The 15,898-nt window shown below is 46.4% G+C and overlaps 1 protein-coding gene across 3 annotated transcripts in view; it reads left to right on the top strand.

The window, feature by feature from the left end:
* Window positions 1-572: 572 nt before the first annotated feature.
* Window positions 573-15,898, top strand: part of fam13a (family with sequence similarity 13 member A) — a 38,758-nt gene continuing 23,432 nt past the window's right edge. For 2 of the 3 annotated variants that reach the window (XM_072707197.1, XM_072707195.1), the window contains exons 1-7: window positions 573-786; window positions 3,970-4,162; window positions 5,074-5,283; window positions 7,752-7,929; window positions 9,357-9,507; window positions 10,168-10,248; window positions 14,925-15,082. In XM_072707197.1, coding sequence (XP_072563298.1) covers window positions 760-786; window positions 3,970-4,162; window positions 5,074-5,283; window positions 7,752-7,929; window positions 9,357-9,507; window positions 10,168-10,248; window positions 14,925-15,082 — 998 coding nt within the window. In that variant the 5' untranslated portion in view covers window positions 573-759. The remainder of the gene's footprint in view (window positions 787-3,969; window positions 4,163-5,073; window positions 5,284-7,751; window positions 7,930-9,356; window positions 9,508-10,167; window positions 10,249-14,924; window positions 15,083-15,898) is intronic. The other variant, XM_072707196.1, reaches the window with a different exon arrangement.

The following is a 15,898-nucleotide window of genomic DNA, read 5'->3' as shown; positions in this document are numbered from 1 at the left end:
CTGCATAGTACAGTAGTTAAAATGTGTTTGGGAATGACTGAACTGAAGAAGTATTAAATATCTTACATTTGCCGTTGCGACAGACGTCAAGTCAAGTGGGACTATTGTCGCACTAACCATTTTCAGTACGCTCCAGAGTGACGCGAAATAATATTCTGCGGTGCTTCATAAATGAATAAAGCGCATAGACTGACAGGAGAAATGGAAAGAAATACAAAGTTTTCATAAATGGTATGTTAGAATAAATAATAAATACCAGAGAAGTATATAATGGTAACGGCGCAAATGGAGATAAAGTGGATAGAGGTTTATCAAAGACAAATACACGTGATATGAAATGATAAAGCAACAAATTATGAATATACAGTAATACACAAAATTTATTATTATACATTGCACTGAAAACTTGTACGTTGAAACTTAACAAACAGTGTTTACAGCAGTACACAGCGACCATCCATCCAGATTTTAAAATATGCATCAAATCCCGCTTTGAAAGTTTCATCCAGAGGGTCACATGACCCAGCACGGCAGCCTATGGGAGCTCGGGGCTCAGATTTCAGCCTGGAGTAGTGAATAATGCGTGACGGCGTCTCCGGCCGCTTCCTACGCTCCCGACGCCCTTGGGGCAGCCCCAAGTTTCGCATGCTGTATTTATCGTCTTCCCAGCCTGAGGTATCTTCCCGTCAATGGGTTAGAAGGTGAAGCGCTACCCGGAGCGGCCGCTGCATCCCTTTTCCGCGGCTTCTTCCTGGAAGCATGGGGGCCGGAGCGCTGACTATCTGTGTGAGTAGTGGTGGGCGCTTTACTGCCCGTGATTTAGCGGCTTTATGCTGCGCGTCCCGCGGTGTCTCCCTTTGCATACGTGTGTGGTCATGCTAGTTTCCGCTTTTCTCCGGCTTTTATGGGTGCGTTGGTGCGCTTTTCCCCCCATCAAGCACAAAACTTAAACTAAAAACATTACTTCAGACATGTTTCAGCCTTATTTTGGATGTTAACTAGGCCATTTGATCCGTTTTTTAAATCATCTTAATATTGTGTAAGGTTAAAACAGTTAACCAACTCTGTCACGGTCACCAAACCTTTATAAGCGTCCGTTACACTATCTTGTTGAATCACGCAATTGAAAGGGGCAAAAACAAACATTTAACAAAAGTATCCATTTATGGATATTTGTGCTGATCAAAACTTCCTGTAGACAAATTCGGGAAAAAATGTTGAACCCTTACGAAGTCACCGCGGTTACGAACCGACTCTTTTTGCGTTTTCCCTTCTAAAGCTTTTTTTAAGTCTTGAAAAGTACGAATAAATGTAACGGAGGTGAGTGAAATTGGCGCTGCCATCCTTAAAGCAGGGAGTGTTTTGTAGACCTGTTGCTACGGTGCCTAGGGCGGGATATTTAATGCTAGACATAAATAGCACTTCATTAGTTTCCATCAGCGGTATAAGTACAACAGGGATGTACGCTTTCTTCACTCCCATATAGAATAAACCAATAAAAAACGGATTATTACAAATGAGAACAGATGAGTCCCATACTGTACGTTTACAGATTAATCGGTAAAATATGTAGAAATCCCTTTGCCATATTAATGTTGGCATTGGGAATGTTTTTGCTCTCTAAGTTATATGCTTAGCAATTGTGTTGAGGGGTCCTGCGCTGCTTGCGCACTTTGCGTACGTTATTGTCGCAGGCTGCGCTTCATGCCGTGTCCTGGGCCACCCACGACGGGGGAGCAAACAAGTCGGATCTTGAAGCAGACGAGCCGCATTCTCCCTATGACTGCGCGTGCACCCACCCCCCTTGCAAACATTTTTTTTTTGTCAGCCGGGGACAGTTTATTGGGGCGATGTCCGCGTGATTGATGTCTTGTTGGAGAGTAAGTGGTTTTAAGCACAGCAGCCCCTTCACGCTATCTGTGTGAACAGAGGTGTCATCGAGAACAAGCGACGCTGCCCGGATCTTGGGGCGGGGGGGCTGGCTAAGTGGACAGATTGAGGGGGCATCTGTCTGCGCAGCGCTTGTCATTGCAATGGAGGCTCAGACTATCTTAACACACTCTGAAATCCTCCCGCGTGAGCACAAAAGTCTGCTTTTAGATTAATTGGGACAAGGTGGGATTCGTTTTTTTTCTGTTATTTTTTTTAGCAGCCCTGTCGACGAAATAGTCGTTATGCCTGACTCTGTTATTATAACAGGACGTTCAGGTGCTGAGAACATTAAACATTCGCTGTGTGCAAAGTCCAGCGTTTTAACAATACACTCGCTGATAATAGCTGTGCTGTACCTGCCTCGCTTGTACGATTCTCGTAATAAAGCGTCTCACAAAAAGAAATATTGATAATAGCACCAGCAATAATAATAAATAAACATTATTGTACCAGCACATATTTAGACTCTATACAGAGGAAAATATAAAATGACGTTGGTGTGCATGTGTGTCTTTATTTAAAATCTATATAAAAATCGGATATAGAAAGAGTTATGTATCTTAAAGTGAAGATGACTTTCCTTGGTATTCTGATGATTCTCCGATTGTCATTTAATGGCCCTGCAGTAGGAGTGCTTAGTCACTCTCCCGCAGGGGTAGTGTGTAAAGACAAGCTTGTCATGGGCCCTGGGGGTCTGGGAGGGATGGTCGGGGTCTGTCTTGTCCCAGCTTAGCGCTCTGTGCAGGGCGTGACCCCACAGTGGAAGTGTAAATGCATGCCTCTTCCCATGGTGTCGCCATCCTTCCCCAATCTTTGGTGATGTGACCAGAGCGCGAGGACGTGTGACACCGGGCAAGTCATTGGGCGAGGAGTTTCACTCGGGTATGGCCTCATTGGTTGGCTGTGGGCCGTCGTATACGATCTCCTCTGTCACTTATCCCGGGCCTCGTTTCTCTAATTAGGAAATTTTACATGACTGTGTCAGAGCTCATGTATTAAGCTTGTAGGGGTGGTGCAGTGATGCAGTGGCACAGTGGTTGGCACTGTCACTTTGCACCTGCTGGGCCAGGGTTCAAGTCGCTGCGTCTGGAGTTTCATTGCCCTCCCTGTGTCGTTGTGGAGTATCCTACAGGTTCTCAGGCCCCCCCCCCCCCATCCAAAAACATGCTGAGGTGAGTTGGGGTTGCCAGATTGTCTGTATGTGTGAATGGTGTGCGTCTGCGTGTGTGCTGCGATGGGTTGGTGCCCCACCCTGGGTTGTTCCTTGCCATGCACCCATAGTTTCCAGGATAGTCTCTGGACCCTCGCAACCCTGAATAGGAAAAGTAGGTGATGGATGGATGGATGGATCGCTGCAAAGTTTAATAAATCATGATAGATAAAATTATGTTATGAAACGTGTGACCATTGTCATTAATCCCTCTTCAGGGGTTACTGGAGGTCTTGGGAGGTCTGACGCTGTACAGAGCCAGTGGGAATGGAAATGAACAACATACCGAAAGAGCAGGGGCGAGATGTCAGGAGGGTTTTTTGCAGTAATCAAGCCACCTCATAGATGGGAAGATGGAGGATGTTGTAGGAAAAGTAGAAATGGGTTTTATTTCTGCATTTGCTGATTTGCCGACCATACCCTGCCAGGGCAGTTTGGATGGACGCTCAGGCAAATATAAAATGTCAAGTCGAAAAATTCACATTAGGAGAGCTTTGCCGCTTTAATGCCCCTGGTCACCTTTGTGCTGTGATAGCCCACTGCCATGTGTGCGTTCCGATTCAAGCCCTTAAAGACACGCCCCTAGATACGAGCGCCAGGTAACCGGAGTCTGTGTTAGTTACGGTGGTGTGGGGCAGGCCCCTCCCCTTCCTGACTTCCAGAACTCGGTGTTCCACTGTGGGCGTCCAGGGAAATTGCCTGAAAGTTTTTAAGTGGGTTGCCCCTTGGGTCCAGTTTGCCAAACGGGCCACCGGGCCGCCTTGCGGCTCCCGTCGATGGCGACGGTCCCCGTGGTTGACTGTGCGCCTCTCCTGTGCTTCCGGAAGCACAACAGGGCGGCCGTGCAGATCAGGGAGGATGTGAAGAAGATGGTGCAGCTGCCCATGTTGAAGCAGAGGCCCCCCGGCGCAGGGAGAAGGCTGTTCAGCGTGCCCTTGCCAGAACTCGGAGAGCTGGGCCTGGGGGCTGCCGGCGTGCCCCTGGTCCTCAGCAGCATGGTGGAGTTCCTCCGAGAGCACGGTCAGTAACGGCCAGACACGTCCTCTGCATCCTAATGTGCCCCTTCTCCTTTGTAACACTGAATTTTTATGTATTTCACTGGTTGCCATGGTTGCTGAAAAATGGATCCGTCACTGTGCTTGTGTTCTGCCAAGGCAGCAGAATCAGTTTCAAGTTCTCCCTCATTTCCCCCAGTTGATGTTAATAAACTTAATCCACGAATAAATGTCACTGGAAAAAAAAATGGAGAACGTTTCCACGTGCAGTGTCCTTCCAGGGTCTGTCCATTTGGATTAGTGGGTTCTTCATGCAGAAGGTGTCTTTGTGGTGTTACAGTACAACCAGCCTTCTGGAAAGTCCTGATGACAATAGTTCCTGAAGGTCATATTTCTCTGTACAGTCGCTCCTCCCTTTACAATGGCTCGACTTGCTGCGACGGAGATGCACAATCAGTAGTCTTCGGCCTTTTAATTTTGATCTGCTCCCGGGCTAGCGATATGCCGTACGATACTTTCTGCTGATGGCCAGGCGGGTCGCCGCAGCCACGCTTCCAGTGTCTGCCGCGATCGCTGCAAACGTCTCGCACTGCATTTAATAATGTATCGTACTGTTTTTGTTTGTTCATGTTTAAGATAATTTTCCAAAACTCGTTATCGATGCCCAAATGTCATCTTGTATTCATATTCGACTTGCAATGCTTTCAACTTAGATTGGGTTTATCGGAATGTAACGCCATCGTCTGTGGAGGAGCTTCTATACAGGAAAACACCAGTAGTCTGGCAGATCAGCTGCTGGTTGATATTTGGCCACTAGATGGCAGTGTTGGGCCTTTTAAGCTCTTTATTGCTCAATGTATTTACTTTTGATAGCATGAGGTAGCTGTAGCTATTTGTCTTTTTTGTGAGTGGTTGGTCTTGCCTGCCTACCCCCAGCTCTGGAGCAGGAGGGTCTGTTCCGGGTCAATGGGAATGTGCGGATGGTGGAGCGCCTCCGGCAGCGGCTGGAGAGCGGGGAGGAGGTGGACCTCCTCCAGGAGGCAGACGTGTGCACGGTGGCCAGCCTGCTGAAGCAGTTCCTGAGGGAGCTGCCAGGGGGCGTCGTCACCTGCAGCGTCCAGGAGGAGCTCCTGCAGCTGTACCAGGGTGAGCCTGAAGGTGGCGCCAGGGTTTTTGTGAGGTTGGAGTGAGACTTCGGAGGTCCGGTTGGTGTGTTCACACTGCCCTCTGCTGTGCGTTTAGAGCACTGCACTGTAGGTCATGTGGGTGGCTTTCTTCAGTTCAGGAAGCTCTCAGTTTATGTAAAGCCAACTTATTTAAATCCGGACTTATCCAAGATACATAATTCATGGAATTGCTAACATAAAAAGGTGATCTTTGCATGTACATTCTTTTTGTTTTTAACATGTCCTTTAGTATATATTACTAATATATTTTTTGCTTATGCATTTTGTGCTATAAGGCACTTGGAATTTGACTTGTGTAAAACTTGACTTGGCTAAGGGTTTGTACTTGATTAGTACTTGGTGTCGGCTGAGAACTGCCTGCATATCAATCTACTTGTCAGTCTGCCCCCAACCCCCCCCCCCACTGTCCCATATCGCCTGTATATCAAAGTTCAAAGTTTCTATTTGACAAATGCAGTACAACAGTGAAATGCTTCTTCTGGCAGATTCACCAACTGCCGTATAAATAGGGAAAATATTATGTATTATACTAGGTATATAGAAATATAAAATGCCGAAAGACGAACATTTTTAAGTTTTATATCTTATATACATACATGCATATACAAAACATTTTATATATTATTATTGTCAGTGTTATGCAGTGTCACTCTACATGTGGAGGGGTGTCATGTAGGGATGCACCGAAATGAAAATTCTTGGCCGAAACCGAAAACCAAAAAAGAGGAAACGAAGGCCGAAAACCGAAACACCGAAAGAAATTATGGCAATAATTAGTACCATTGCATTTATGGCTATGACTGTGTACTCACCTTACTAAAATCAAAGCATTGCGATTGCATAAATTAATATTAAAGTTTCAAAGAATAAATCAGTTACAAATTATGAAAATATTTATTTAGCACATTGCAACAATGCACAGTATAAAATAAAATAAAATTCAAACTTAAATGTTTAACTTAACCGCACTCTCGTATCCAGCATGGCGATCGGGATGTTTGGATTTCAGGTGGTAAATTAAACCCGACGTGGAGAAAGTCTTTGCAGACGCTGTTGAAATTTCGGCATTACGTGTTTTGCAAATCGCTATCCGTGGGTCTTTCTCAGATATATTGAAATACGTCCACACCGCAGACATGCTGCTTCAGACAAGCACGTGCAGGCCCCGGTTTCTGTTTGCGTCATCAAAACATACTGTTTCGGCCGTGTTTTTCGGTGATAAAAATCTTTCGGCCGAAAACCGAAAATGCACTTTTGGGCCATTTTCAGCCGAAAATTTTCGGTGGCTGAATATTCGGTGCATCCCTGGTGTCATGTTTGTTTGCTACTCCCTAGCATTAGAAACGGGGCTGAAATAAATGTGACCTTGACCTTGTATCACAGGTTTTGACTTTGGGGGGAGGGGGGTGATTGCAGCGCACTGTTTACCTGGAGGTCAAATCAAAACATCTTGGTGCTGATGGTGGGTTAATGTGTCTGTACAGCATTGCTCTGCTCTGCGCGGGGAAGGTCACTGCAGACACGTGTTGGTTTGTTTATGTCTTGCTTGTTCTGTGTCGGTACTCATTGCACTGTTGTTGGGGTTGGAGTTCACATGTCCTGTGGCCTTCACAGTGATAGGAGACATACTGGCTTGTTTTGAAATGTAAATAGATTTTGTTTTGTTTTCACTCTAGATGTGATAACTCTGTTTTGTTCTGTCTGCATGAGTTTGAGCTAATGTAAACTCCACAACGTTCTTAACCCATAAATGTCGCTGCTATAAACTTGTGCTTGCGCTCAAAAGTAAAACAATGACATTTTTCCAACGCTGATTCTTTTTTTTAAAGAAAATGGCTTAATTTTCACATTCAGACATTCACATATCCTTTCAGTAAATAATTCAATTTTTCCAACAGGGTTGGGGCCATTCTGGAATGCATTCATCAATTGCAATCCAAATGAAACTGGAGTTGGAATTTAAATCTCCCTGAAATTCAAATTCAATTCCAGTTCTGTTCCCCATTGGTTTTTTTTTCCCCCAATCCTAACTCCATCTCCATTTCCTGATTTGGATTGGAATAGATAAAAGCATTCCGGAATGCCCCCAACCCTGATTTCCACTCCTGTGAGTATAATCACTTCAGAAAACCACGTGACTCTAAGCCCTCACCTTTACATCAAAAGTCATTTAATAACTAAATTTTTCCCCTTTATAACGTAGAAGCGCATGAGCACAATCTGCTTGCGTTCTTCAAGGGATCTCACCCGATTTATAAATACATACCAAACAAACAAAATTGCTCAATAAAGAAAACAATTTACAAGAATGTTAAACACGATTCGATAAAGAAATAAACAATGAACTGTGTCTTTGGGGGTCCTACAGCTGTTGTGTTACACACATGCACACCTTTCTTGTCATGATGCTGTGTATCTGACCCGCAGAGTGCGGCGAGGAGCAGTTTGGCCACGCCCTCCGACTTCGCCTCCGCCAGCTGCCCGGGGTCCACTACGGCCTGCTGAGGTACCTGTGCCACTTCCTGTCCCAGGTGGCCGAGCGCCATGAGCAGAACCGCATGACGGCCCTCAACCTGGCCACCGTGTTCGGGCCCAACGTCTTCCAGTGAGTTCCCAGGGTAGCCTGCCGCGTTTTCGAGAGGACGCCTCGCCATTGGACCCATGATTAAGCTATGTAGCTAGAATCATCAGAATATTCTGCATTGTCAGTACTAGAGCACGCCTTTCTGGAAGGTTCTGATGTGTAAACGGCAGGCTGGTATGCTTGATCCTCAGTACGGCTTTTCCAGCTGTCGCTGTGGCCACGGGGCAGCAATGTCCATTAACACCCCCCCCCCCCCCCCCCCCCCCTTTCAGCTTCCAGAGCCATGCCGGCATTGATTGGGAGAGACCCGGTGTGACAGCTGCCATTCCAAATGTGCACTGCATTGCTCTGGCACACAATGTGACTGTGTGCGCTGACTATGAATTGTCCAGGGTACGGGCCTGCATGCCCCCCAGCCCGCACACGCAGAGCCTGCCCCCTCGCTCATTGTGGATCTTGACGTCGGTCTCTGATTAATGTGGGTTCAATCCGAATGCGATATGCGAGGACTTGTTTCTTTTTCGATCCTCGTTTACTTGAGGGCTTGGCCAGCAGGTGGGGCTATTGTGCAGCCAGTACTGAAACGGCAGTTTCCATCCAATGGAAGTCTGAAAATCCCCGTCATCCACGAATTGGCTGCAGTGTTTGATTGTGTCTGTTTGCCCTCTGACGGAGTGGCAGCCTGTTCAAGGTGTCCCTCTGCTTTCTGCTGCCTCAAACGGGTACCTGGGGTCCGTGGCCAGGATAAGCAGTTAGAAGTTAATAATAATAATCAATACTTTATTGATTGGATGGATGAGGGTTTTAAATCAGTTATATTTTGTCAACACTCCTCATACCTGCTAAGAACTGAACCTGTCCTTCCCTGTCGCTTTAGAGCCTTTACTAGAAGGGAGGATAAACATATTTGTTTGCCTCTGCAGGTTAGGACACTGTGGTCATGATCACAGAGTCTCTGGTTCAAATCCAAAGTGTCTCATCCTTGGATGGACATCCTGCACTTTCGCTTTGACACTGTTTGTTTTCACTCTGAGAGCAGAATGGGCTCCCAGGTGTGTTCTGGTCCCGGTCGTCAGCTGACATTTACACCTCCGCTACTCTGTGCAGAAGTCGGCCAAATCTGAGCACACCACCCCCCACCCCCCACCCCCCAAGACACTGATAACCGGGTCATGAGGGCCGAGTGATCTGTTCAAACTAGATGATGCAGCAATATGTGATGTACCCTACTGGGGGGGGGGGTGGGGAGGCATAAAATTAGCCTTGCTGGCTATCTGCATTTGCACAACATGCTTGGTGGGGGGGGTTAAATCTGGAAGTGTCACATGCCAAAAAGGAATGTGCAAAATTTGGGCTAATTTGTCTCTTTGTAATCTTTGTGCCCCCCCCCACCCCCCCATCCTGATGCCGTTTTTTTTATTATTATTATTCCTACTTGCGTTGCCCAGCGTCCCTCCAGGCTTCGACGGAATGAAGGACCAGACCGTCTGCAACAAAGTCATGGCCCTTCTGATCCGGGACCAGCAGAACATCTTTGAGGGTGACGCCGTGAACCCCGGAGCCCCCGCCGGAGGGCTTCCTGCAGTCCTCGAGGTTAAGGTGAGCGTGCCAGTACCCCAAAGCTCGGCTAATGGACGTAACAACGTAGGGTTATTCATTTAATTAATTTCATTGGCTAAAACGTGCCTTTCCTCAAAGGCTGTGAGCGGTGCCGTGTGACTAATTACAACGTTTCCCGGGAGCTTACGGAAGGGATAGTGTTACGTCGTACCTCTGCTGGGGGGGGGCTTCTCCAAAGCTTTAAGGTGGCTGGTGAAGGCTCCAGGTGTGTCCTTGGATGGGCACCCAGCCCTGCAATATCCTCATTCTGTTGAGTCTTGAGTTTTGACGGCTTTGGCTAATCAGGTAATTGAGGTGACTGGCTTTCTGTGCAGCTGGGGGTGGGGAGGGAGGGTTAGGGAAATCAATGAGTCAGGTAGCAGCAAACCTGTACCTGTTTCAGCCCCTCCCCCAGGAGGCCGCGGAAAGCCCGCTAAGGACGTGCCGACCCCGGTCCCTCGGACGAAGGTGGGCTCTCAGACGGCCTTGATGCCGGGACTCTCTGTCATGTGTTTCCTTATGTGGTTCAGCGAGTTGAGACGACGTGCCCGTGAACAGAAGGTTGCTGGTTCCAATGCTGTGGTCGGTAGCGTGATGTCACCACTGGGAAAGGCCCCTATTGCAATGCCCGCTGTGACCTCCCTCACCCCTCGCTTTCAGGGTGTGCAGAGCAGTGTGTCAGACAGCGATTCGCCAAGAGGGCTGGCTGGCGAAAGCAGCACGTCTCCCCTGAGGAAGAAGAAGGTAACCCATTTACCACCAACCTGTCATGTTCACACCAACAACGTGGATTTCGGCAGAAGATAAGATCAGATGGAACCTCTGCTGAGTCTTCAGGCCTGTCTGCCGCTAATGGTGTGGGGACCCTGTATTACATAATCCCCTCTCCCAGCTGCTTATCTGGTATGGGGTCATGGGGTTGGGGGGGGGGGGGGGCAGTTTGGAGCCTGTCCCACAAGGTCGGACAACCATCATGATGTTTCGGAGCACCGTGGCCTAATTTAGTCACGAAAATTGTTCATATTTACCTCAAACTCAGTTTTATAAAAGTCTGACTGCAGTCAAAAAAACTAAAAATTCCAAAAGTTTCGTATTTTGTTTGGTTACTTATGGTTAAGGTTAGGGATGGGTAGGGGTTAAGGGTGTCGTGATTGGGATTAGGGTTTTCCCATAGAAATTAATGGACGGTCCACATTTAAATAGGAAGACCAACTTGTGTGTGTGTGAGAGAGAGAGAGAGACAGAAAAACACATAATATTAACTATTCAGACTCTGCACGACTGGCTGAACGGGTAGATCAGACGGGACCAGCCACTCTGAGATTGAAAAACAGCAAATCAGACGGGGACAGGTCTGTGCGCAGAGCGACCACCAACCTAAGGTAAAAATTAGGGAGGTGCATTTCCCAGGGTGTTGTGAAAAGGGGGGGGTGCATACTGAAGGTAATTGTCAGGCATAAAATACATACAGCACAAATTCTGTCTCTCACACTCACACACAGAGGCATGCCCATTCCCTAAGTTTGTCTTTTGTAATAAATAATTACAAAATAAATGTTGTAAATTTTTAGGTAAGTTTGATGAAATACAGTACTTAGTAGTAGTAATAATATGCCCTGTGATGGGCTGGCCCCCCATCCAGGGTTGTTCCCTGCCTCGTGCCCATAGGTTCCAGGATAGGCTCCGGACCCCCCCGCGACCCAGTAGGATAAGCGGGTTGGACAATGGATGGATGATAGTAATAATAATAATACATTTCTAATAATATTAACTACATATGTCACTGTTCTCTACCTCAAGCCGAAACAGTGCAATGTTTTCACGAGCGTCATAAATTAGTGCGTGTTCGTTATTACAAATCATTGTATTTATCCCGAATTTTCAATATAACAGACTTTACAGTAGTCCATTCCTAAGTATGAGTTTGTCATAAGTCAGATGTTCTTAACTCAAGATCTGTGGGTGTGTGTGTGGTGTTTAAGTGATTAATTCAGTAAAAAGTGTTGCAGATTTATTGGTTTAATATAAAAAATAATTATTCGTTTGTTTACAAAAATATCACGTTAACTACCATTAGTTATAAGTAAAACATTTATTTCAAGTAGTAATAAACTGAAACCCAAATTATAGGTTCTAAATGAGCTGTTCTAAGTTAAAAGATTCTTTGACAAGCAGTCTCATTAGGTGCTTTTTAATTACACCTTCGTGCAGGGTTATTCAGATCACGGTCCTCGGTCCGAGCACTGCTGGTTTTCCAGCCTTCCTTTACCTGTCAGTCAGGTGTGCAGCCTCTGACCAATCAGAATCAGTAATTATTAAACAACTACCTGGGAGAACTGAAAACATTTAATTGGATTTGGAATCGAGGTCCAGATTTGTAGAACCCTGCCTTAGTAACATAAAACACCAAACAGTGTTTAGTATCCCTTTGGGGGCCAATGACTACAACTGCGATTAATAGATAAAAGGCAAGAACAGAACTGAACGAGTCAGTCGAAAAGATTCTGACGCAAAATAAAAAGAAAATGGAGGGTCTTTTGTTACGAGACGAATACATTTGCAGCAGGTTTACAGAATTGAGCAAGCATCCCGTGTGTATAAAATAAAATATTTTGATTTGGTTTTTATGAGATAAATGACAGTTTACATTAGTATTTTCTCGTCCAGCTGTGACTTTGACATTTTGATCAGATTTTCGGAGCTTCATACTCTGCACTGTTCCCGCCAGTCTGATTAAGAGACGACTGCCCACACAGCACCCACCATGTTTCTTGTTCAAATACACAGTATTTGCCTGTGTGGTGTTTCAGGCTTTGGTCTTGTTTTTGTATTGATGAATGTGTGAGCACTGCTGGGTGTGTCTGTTGAATCTCTATACCGAAGGTCTTGTTTAAATATGTTAACTTGATGGTGATAAGTCTGGATCGCAGTGTTCCTCCAAGGTTGCGACCTTAGGTCTGAGGTGGCAGAGATTGATTCGGATGAGAACAGGTATTATTTATTTTTTTTTATCTGGTTTGTGTGTCACTCCTGTTTACAGCCGTGGAAAAAATTGAGACCACTTATTATTTTTAAACAAATCTGCATTTTTAAATCCTGGTTTAATCCTGGTTCTGCTGGCAGGAGGCTACGCTGAGCAGCAGGTTGCTTTCTGGTTCAAAATATGAGACCGCAGCAAAACTAAGGTGAAGCAGGAGACACTGGGAATGACCAGAAACCAGTCAGGTAGAGGGCGGAAGAGACTTTCTAATGCCAGAGATGACCGTTAACTTATCTGACAGTTTCTCATGTATCGTAGGATGACATGAAGTGACCTTCAGAAGGAATGGGAAGCATTAAGTGCAGGTGTGAAGTGCACTGCTAGGACAGTTTGTATCAGGCTCCTAGAAGCAGGACTGAAGTCTCATAAAGCGAGGAAGAAGCTCTTCATTAATGAGAAGCAGGGAAGAACCAGGGTGCAGTTTGCAAAAAATATATACTATTCACAGACACACACCCATATATTGAGAAATGAGTGAAACAGAAAAAAATTGTGCTGTGGTCTCTTAATTGTTTCCACAGCTGTATGTGGAGTGGATGAAGTGAAATGAGCTGCAATATGGCCGCCTGTTGGCCAGTCATTGTGGTGGAACGTGAGCTAAGATGGAGTCCCACACAGGTGGTTTATGTGCTGCTCGGACTCTCCTTTGGCAGGAGATGTGGAGTTCTGCTAGTGGTATAAATGTGATTGTAGATGGCGCCGTCTCCGGTTCTGATGTAGAGGGTCATAAGGCTTTGGTGTCAGAATGTGGAACAGGCTCGGTGAACGTCGGAGCTTGTGTGTTTGAAGCTGATAATCATGGTCACTGGGTTAGATACAGCCAATCGGTGGGTCCTTCATGGAGTGGAATCTGGTCAGATGACCTTCCAAACGAGCAGATCGCTGAAGATTTACTGCTGTCAGGGGAGGAGGCGACGGCCGAGGCCGGGCACCGAACGTCACATTCGCGTCTTGGTTTTCCGTTGGACTTTTAAACTCTACCGGAAAGCACCCTTCTGGAATGGTAAGGCAGCCCCGTGCCGGTCCACGTCGCCGGAGGTGCTGCCCCCTTATTTGTCTTCCATATTTGTTCTGGAAACAGATGATGAAAGCGAACGTCCTGTTCTCATGGCAACCGTATCGATTCGAAGTCGGCATGTTTACGTTCGATAGCCGGGGACGTGTTTTATGAAGCCGCGGTGAAGGTGGACGCCTCGCCGTTTAGAAGGTCTGTGGTGTCCTAGAAGGTCTGTGGTGTCCTAGAAGGTCTGTGGTGTCCTAGAAGGTCTGTGGTGTCCTAGAAGGTACACGTCCAAACAGTTTAACAACGTACTCAGAAAATTACATAAAATGGTGATTTACTGCCGTGTGTGTGTCACTGTGACTCTGTGCACGATGAGTGATCACCAAAGGTGAAGGGATGTTTTGTGTGAATATGTTTATGCTGATTATTTTAAATATATATAATTTATTTACTCTGCCTTTTCTCTTTCTAGTAATTGCTGTTTTTTTTCTGGGTAGAATCTCTCTGGCGGCTTTCCAGCCTTAAACTAGTCTTTACCGTCTTCACCTATTCCTGTAGCTCAACAAGTAGAGTAACAGACCCAAGGGTCGTGGGTTCGAATCCCAAGGAGTGCAGCTAAGTTCTACCCCTTCCCTCTACTTAAGTCGCCTTGGATAAAAGCATCAGATAAATGAATATGATGAAAATTTAATCCTTCCATCCGTGGGGTTGTTTCTTAGTGCTGCTTTGGTATTTTCTCTTTTTTTTTTTGGCCTTGGACCTTTTTTCATGTCAGTGGACTTTGGAAAGCAAATGGGCCAAAATGGGGTCCGTACTGATTTCTCCGTTTGGCCTAATTAACAGCCCCCTGGTGCCATTAGCTGAGTCGGCTTCGTTCCATTGACGTCTTTTGACAGGGCTTTTCGTGACCTTCGTCACGCGACTGTTAGGGTGCCATCGAGGAACACTGTTCTCTGGAGCGGCTGTTGGCGTCAGACTTGTTTATCCCTTGAAATGGACCGTAGTTGAGTGGCTCGTTTCAGAAATTCTGTTCCGCGGACGCCACAAAAATGGCAAGAAAACAGTCGGCGATCAAAATGAAGATGGACATCGATGTGGTGGTTATAAAGATCAGTTTTTTCTGTCACTGTACGGACAGTCACACACCACAGTCACAGCCCATTTTCTGGAAGGTACCGTGAGAACTGGGTTGGACCCCCCACCGTATGGCAACCAGAGTCTTTTCTTGAAGTGTGCGATATCGCTCGCAGGTTCTCGTAACTTGGTCAATCCTCTGAACGCGTCGATTTGGGTTGGGCTCTTTGCTGTTCTGTCCGCCTGACTGGGAAATGGTTTCATGTGTCAGACATGAATCTTTCTCTGAACCCCACCCAGGTGAAGAAGATGAGCAGCGACGGGAGTTCCCGGACCGTGCCCCAGCCAGACCTCTCAAGTGGTCTCCCACAGATCCGCCCTCTGCCCCCCGTCCGGACCCGGGACATGGAGCTGTCGAGCAGCGATGTCATCGGCAGGAGTACGGACTCTTTTAGCAGGTTTGTGGTCCCCATGGAGACGGCAGTCTTCATCGTGGACGTGAACCCACTTTGACCAAGCTTGACTACAGTGATCCGGAATCTCCCTTCCTGGATAAGTATTAAAGGGATTTGTTTCAGTCTTTTAGTTCAGGGGTTTCCAAACCCGTCTTAAACCAGGGATCGGATTCTCAATGAGACCAGGCCAGAATTTGGGTGGGGGGGCGGGGGGCTGGTCTAATTGGGGGGGGGGGCTACGCTTTACACGCATTATTCGTCCAAAAACCTCAAAATATTCTGAATCGTGGGCAAGCTCTTCAGATGGGAGGATTCCCGATCAGCTTATAGGAAGTGAATGTTATTGTCCTGATCGTATTTCTGTTGATATCATATTTTATTGCGTTGTTGATAAGACTGATACGTCGAGTATTAATAGCTGTGGATGTTCAGGGTAATGGGGTTTACAAAACAAGGGTAAAGGTTGTTTGAGACCGTAAATAGAAACTGTGTAATGCAGTTTGAGGCTGAATCTGGAACTGAGCCAGCGGTTTGTGTGCTTGTGCCGCACCTGAGAACACTTAATCACCTTTTACAGCTGTGGGAACGCTTTATCACCGTAACAGCTGCTTTCTTCTTCTTTAAATAATAACCCAAACAATCTTGGTGGAGTACATCTCTCGGCAGGACAGAGGCTCTTTGGTTCCTGGCAGATATGCTCCTGATGGCCCAGGAGACGTGGCCAGCCCCCGACTGCACATACTTCGTGTTCAGCGTCGCGTTCAGTCACGGTTAATGAGTCATTGCCCAGTTAAATATAATGACACTCCTCTAGTGTAG

The sequence above is a fragment of the Paramormyrops kingsleyae genome, chromosome 25 (assembly GCF_048594095.1).
Source record: "Paramormyrops kingsleyae isolate MSU_618 chromosome 25, PKINGS_0.4, whole genome shotgun sequence".
Classification (NCBI taxonomy): domain Eukaryota; kingdom Metazoa; phylum Chordata; class Actinopteri; order Osteoglossiformes; family Mormyridae; genus Paramormyrops; species Paramormyrops kingsleyae.
Note: the sequence above shows the minus strand (reverse complement) of the source record. Positions and strands in the feature narration are given on the sequence as shown.